Source organism: Dermacentor albipictus, chromosome 8 (assembly GCF_038994185.2).
Source record: "Dermacentor albipictus isolate Rhodes 1998 colony chromosome 8, USDA_Dalb.pri_finalv2, whole genome shotgun sequence".
NCBI classification, from domain to species: domain Eukaryota; kingdom Metazoa; phylum Arthropoda; class Arachnida; order Ixodida; family Ixodidae; genus Dermacentor; species Dermacentor albipictus.
This window is the reverse complement of record NC_091828.1, coordinates 70,939,566-70,945,747: the sequence shown is the minus strand read 5'-3', so window position 1 is coordinate 70,945,747 and position 6,182 is coordinate 70,939,566. Positions and strand designations below refer to the sequence as shown.

General features: G+C 47.4%; 1 protein-coding gene across 1 annotated transcript; it reads right to left on the bottom strand.

The window, feature by feature from the left end:
* Positions 1-3,063: 3,063 nt before the first annotated feature.
* On the bottom strand, positions 3,064-3,918 carry LOC135920666 (uncharacterized). Its single transcript, XM_065454918.2, has one exon. It carries the CDS (start codon positions 3,916-3,918, stop codon positions 3,064-3,066), a length of 855 nt encoding a protein of 284 aa, XP_065310990.1.
* Between the last annotated feature and the right edge of the window lie 2,264 nt (positions 3,919-6,182).

Below are 6,182 nucleotides of genomic sequence, written 5' to 3'. Positions count from 1 at the left end.
GTCGTTGTTGCCGTAGTCGGAGGGTCGGTTGAAGCCCGAGGGGTTGTTCTCTGCACAGAGTCTGGTAATGCATATTCCACAGGTTCTGCGGCGGCCATCGGGGGTCTTGTAGGGTTGACTACGGGATCTGTATCTGGCGGTTGTTGCGGCTCGGCCAGGTGCCTTGTGTCGGGAAGTTGCTGCCATGGTTCAGCTGAGACAGGTCTCGCAAAGGAGTGACGCAAATGGTCAGCATGCACAAAGCCCACTTCACCCGCCACATTCACAAGATATGTCACTGGGCTTACGATCTGAGTAACTACGCCGTCTTCCCAAGCCACATTTTCAGCACGTACGCATTTAACAAACACTTTGCCACTCACTAAGAATCCACGTTCAGTACCCCGGTGCTTATCTTTCTGCCGCTTGCTGTTCAGCTGCTTGTTGAGCATCTCTTGCTTAAAATCGGGTTTAAGGAATGACAACTTGGTCTTAGGTTGCCTCTAAGAAGAGCTGCGCAGGAGTGCTGCCTGTCACACTATGTGGCGTGGTTCGATAGCTCATCAAAAAGCTGTCTAACCCGGTTTGCACCGATTCTCGGTTTTGCGAGACATCCGATAGCAGCTGTTTCCGCAATGCGCGCTTCGTTGTTTGGACTAGACGTTCGGCTGCTCCGTTCGAAATTGGGTGATAGGGCGGCGTTTTTGTATGTTTTATGTTATTCTTAGCCAAGTCTTCGAACTCTTGCGATACAAATTGCGGCCCATTATCACTCACAATTTCGTCGGGAAATCCGTACGCCGCGAAGAGACTTCGAAGTTTGGAAATCATTTGTCTTGTGACGGTTGAGGTCATTAGCCATACTTGAATCCACTTAGAATAGGTGTCCATTAAGACTAGAAAGTTAAGCGGTCCTTTCATAGCAAAGTCAACATGCAGCCTATGCCAAACCTTGGACGGATAAGGCCAAGGGTGTAGTGGCACAGGCTGCGCGGCTGGTTGCACAACTTGGCAAACCCGACAGGTGCGTACGTAAACCACTACTGCTTTATTGAGACCTGGCCACCAAATGAAGCCTCTAGCCAGCATTTTCATCCTTGAGGTGCTGGGTGGTCCTCATGTAGCAAGGACAACACAGCCGGTTGCAATGCCTCGGGCACGATCACCCTTGTGCCCCACGTGACACAACCTTGCTCGAGTGATAGCTCTAGGCGTCTAACGTAATATGGCTGGAGCTCATTAGGCACTTCTGAAGGCCAACCATACCGCGTGTACTCGACCACTCTGCACAGTTTGCCATCCCGTGCAGTGGCCTTAGCTACGTCTGAAGAGTTCAACGGAGTGCTTTCGAACACGGAAAAGCATTCCGAACTCTCAGATTTGGGACAAGACGGCAGAGGCAGACGAGACAGAGCATCGGCCACGTCGATTTCAGCCCCTATGCGGTACTTAAGCGTATACCGGTACGCGGACATTATCAAGGACCATCTTTGCAATCTCGCAGCTGCTTGCGATGGTGTCGCTTTGTTTTGTCCCAAGATGCTTATGAGTGGCTGATGGTCTGTGTACAACATAAACTGTCTACCGAAAAGGAACTTGTGGAACTTTTGAAGTCCGAAGATAAGCGCTAGGGCCTCTCTTTCACATTGTGCATAGTTTTTATCAGCTGACGTCAGAGTGGGTGAAGCAAAGGCTATCCGACGCTCTTCTCCGTCCGGTAGCACGTGAAAAATAACAGCTCCAACGCCGTACGCAGACGCGTCACATTGCAACCCGAGCGGCTTGCATGCGTCGTAGTAGGTAAGAGCATGGCTGTTTATCAGCAGATGCTTAGTCACTTTAAAAGCATTACTACACTGCTTCGTCCACAGCCATCGTTCTCCCTTCCGTAACAATCTGTACATTGGTTCTGCTATAGATGACACATTCTTCATAAATTTGCTGTAAAAATTGAGCAGCCCTAAGTATGCTCTTAATTCGGTTACATTTGTTGGCTCAGGAGCGTGCAGGATCGCCTTCACTTTTTCTTCTGTCGGGTAGATGCCATCGGCGCTGACCATGTGCCCAAGGTAAGAGACAGAATCTTGGAAAAACTTACATTTTTCCAGCTTTAACGCTATGTTGTGCTCCGAAAGCTTGCCTAGCACCCGCTCGAGCGTTTTTTTTTGGCAATCGTCCACGTCCTGGCCTGCAATTATAACATCATCAATATAACAACCAACATTACGAATACCAAGAAAAACCTTATCCATCATGCACTGGAACAAAGCAGGGGCACTGGCTATCCCATAAGGAAGTCTCTTATATTGATACAGCCCCTTGTGCGTGTTAACCGTCAGGATATGTCTTGATTCTGGGCTCAGTACCACTTGTTGGCATGCCGATGACAAATCTAAGACACAAAATACTTTGCCTCCACACAGTGCTGTGAACAATTCCTCTGGTTGTGGTAGTGGTCTATTTTAAGTACCGGATTTACAGTGATTTTGTAATCACCACAAAGGCGTATTTGATCACCTTGTTTCTTTGGGACCAGAACCAGTGGAGTTGCCCAATCGCTTCTACTCACAGGCGTGATTATGCCTTCGCTTTCGAGCTCAGCGAGGCGTTTTTCTGCTTGTTCGCGCAAAGAAAAAGGAAGCGGGAGTGCTTTACAAAACACCGGCGTACAACCTGGTAGCAAAACAATTTGCGCCTCGAAGTTCCTGATAGCACCCAGCGATTGCGAAAACACGTTTGGAAACTTTACACGAATCTTATCTACTGTCTTCGCTGCGTACACTGCAAAGCGATTTCCAATTCAGCCGAAGCTTGTTAAGCCAGGTTCTTCCCAGCAATACAGGTAACTCGCGTTCGTGGTTTTTCACAACAACGATTGGTAAAACGGCACTCTGCCCTTCATAGGTCGTGGTTACACTGCATTGTCCTATAACATCCATTTTCTCCCCTGTGTACGTCTTTAGAACAACCCTAGTTGGTTCACAATGCACATGCGCAAACTTCTCTTTGTACACACTTTCAGGTACAACTGTCACTGCGGCCCCCGTGTTCACCTGCATTGACACTTTCTGGCCCTCCACGTTTTCAGTCAACACATAACCATTCTTCACAGATGTGAAGACTGAAGTTGTACAGGGTGTGCTCGTCTTCGTCTGACGATTTCATTACTGCATGTGCCTTCAGCTCAGTTTTGCTCGTTCGACACATGTTTTGTAGGTGTACAACTTTTGAACATAGCTTGCACGAGTAGTTTTTATACCAGCACTGTTCTGGTGCGTGTGCCTTGCCACAGTGGTAACATTTTTGTTTCTTGGTCTTGTTTCGCGCCGAGCTTTTATCCTTCGCTTGGTCACGGTCGCTGCGCTGATGCTCGTTAGTTTTCATTTCCACTGCGTTTATGCTCTCCGCACGGCTTCCTGCTTTTATTGCGGCTGTTTGTGTCGCGGCCAATTCGCTGTCAAGAGCTATTTTACATGCCCTTTCAAACGTGAGTTCGTCAGCCGTGAACAACGCCTTCTGCGTTTCTTCGCTTCGGATCCCAGCTACCAATCTGTCGCGTAGAGCGTCCAGGAGAAATGGCCCGAAGTTACATTTGCGGGCTAGGTGCTTCAACTCTACTACGAAGTCTTCGACACTTTCGTGGTCAAGTTGCACTCGGCGGTTGAATTTGCACCTTTCTGCAATTACAGACGTCTTCGGGCTGTAGTGGCTTTGCAAGAGCTCCTTTACTTCCGCGAAGGTCTTATCTCCTGGTAGCAATGGAACAACCAAGTTTTTGAGAATTTCATATGCTTCTGCACCAATTACTGTCAAGAAAACAGACAGTTTCTTCACTTCCGCTATCTCGTTTACCCTGACGTAATGCTCAAATCCTTCGACATAAGATTCGAAGTTCTGAACCTTAGGGTCGTACTCGTCTAGTCTGCCGAGCCGAGACATAGCTTGGTAGAAGAAGTAAATGTGTTACTTGTTTGGATTCCGGATCTATTGCTAGCCTATGGTAGCGACGCCTCTGGTAGTAGCGTGGCCTCTTTGAGCCGCCGCATCTTCGTTGATGGTGTCTAGTAGGCCAGGTCACGGTGGTCCTATCCCATCCTCGTCGCCAGATGAACTAACGCAGAAGAGCGACAATGGTCCAGGAGCAGAAAGGCAACTAACTTTATTGCCAAGAACGGCTTGTTCTTATACAGAAAACGCTATGACGTCACAAGGTCATGTGGCGTCAATATATCGGAGTATAGGTAGATATCACAAGACGTCACACACAAGCTTGCGCTACGACAGGTATCCGTATTCCGTCTATAAAACGTAGTTGGCAGTCAGCACTTGTCTCTCGTCCTCGTTACTTTGTGCTTGCATGTGTTTGCGCTGTTACAATTTTTATGTCAAGGTGCAAGCAGTTTTGAAGTTAAATTGTTTTGAAGATATGGCGTGCAATCTGGAAAATCAAGCAATAGGTCATGTTGCGTTGACTATTCAGATGTTTAACTAAGGAGCTGTAGAAAAAGCAAACAGGACAGAACACCAAATAAAAAATTCAAACTTTGAAAATCTCAACTGAACAAGAAACCAGTTATTGAAAATGCGGAAAAAATAGTCACCGGCTTATGTGTAGTACACCCTTGTTATTTACTCCAAGTGAAGAAGTTCTAAGTTGTTACCGCAATGCTTCGGCAACTTTCAGCAATCAACAACTTTCAGCAGAATACTACCATCACTAATGAAGGTGGATAGTGCATGGCAAACATTATGAACACTCTCACGTATTAACCAGTGGGCTCACTCATGCAGCCATGAAATTATGTGATGCAGGCACATGGTAAATTGAAGCTGGTTTCGTGAAGTGTTTCATTTCTCCAAGGCTTCTTCCCCAAATGTGAAATCTGTCTCTACTGCACAAATGAGCGATGAGAATAAAAATGGAACTTCAAAATGCTAACAATGTGTTGGCCATTTGCACGCAACCAGCAGCCTTTTGGGCTCATAGCTTGCCTGGTGTAAGTCTTGTAGCGTTCCTAACTAGAACGGCAACAGAAATGACATCATCTAAGTGAGACGGGTGTCGTCCGCCATTTTATTCCAACTTCTTCCTTCTCACTTCTCCCCTAGCACCTTCCTTCGTCTTCTTTCATGCGTCCAGCGCAGACCGCTTCACTCTTCCGGATTTCTTTTAATTACACCTCCTGGGGTAATACTTGAATACGTTTCCAATAGCGGCGCACTCCGTTTGGCCCGAGGCTCCGGCGTACCAGACATTCTTCAATATTCCATGCTGGCATGCAGTCTTAATAACTTGAAATGGTCCGCAATATTTTGAATTTGAGGGCACAGCTCCTTTCCTTACAAGGACATAGTCTCCAGGCTGTATGTCCGGTATCTCGCTACTGTGCCTTTTATCAAAGTTTCGCTTCATGCGGCGCCTGTAGATCTCCTGTTCTTTGACAGTTTTCCTTACTTCCGCAAGTTCGAGTTTCTCTAGGAGACCTAGCTCACGATCTGCAGGAAGTATGGGCGCTGTACCTGAAGTTACAAAATGAGGGCTGCAGCCTAAACTCGTGGTGTATGATCTGTTGTGATGCTTCACAGCGGCCTCGAGACAGCACTTCCAGCCACCGGCAAAGTCTGGATACATCTTCAGATACTGTTTGATGTCTCGTATGGCACGTTCCGCTAGGCCGTTTGCTGCCGGGTGGTATGGAGAAGAATACTTTATCATGATGCCGTGCTCCTGGGCCCACTTTGATAATTTGGCACTCCGAAAAGCCGGCCCGTTGTCGCAGACGAGCGTCTTTGTGTGTTTAAAACACTCAGCTTTGAGGAGGTCTATTACGCTGTTTGCGTCTTCTTTGCCAGCTTTAGCCGCAATCGTCCGTGTGCACTCATCTATGGAGAGCAAGAAAGCTTGCGTTCGCTTGACTCCTTCCCCCTTCTTTTTGAGCTCCGCGAAGTCCAAATGAATTACTTCGAACGGGATGCTTGAATATTCAGGGTTTGTCATAACGTCTGTCGATTGCTTGAATTTAACTTTGTTCACCTGGCAGAGGTGGCATGTGCGAATGTAATGGCTGATGTCGTTTTTCATGCCCGGCCATGTGAATCTCATGAGCAATTTCTTATAAGTGCGCCAGAAGCCATCATGTCCACCCGATTCAGGGGTGTCGTGGTATAGATGAAGAATCCTTGGAATCATAGTTGGTGGTACG

Excerpts from the sequence above, each read along its gene's own strand:
- LOC135920666 (XM_065454918.2), bottom strand. The coding sequence starts at position 3,918 with ATGTCTCGGCTCGGCAGACTAGACGAGTACGACCCTAAGGTTCAGAAC.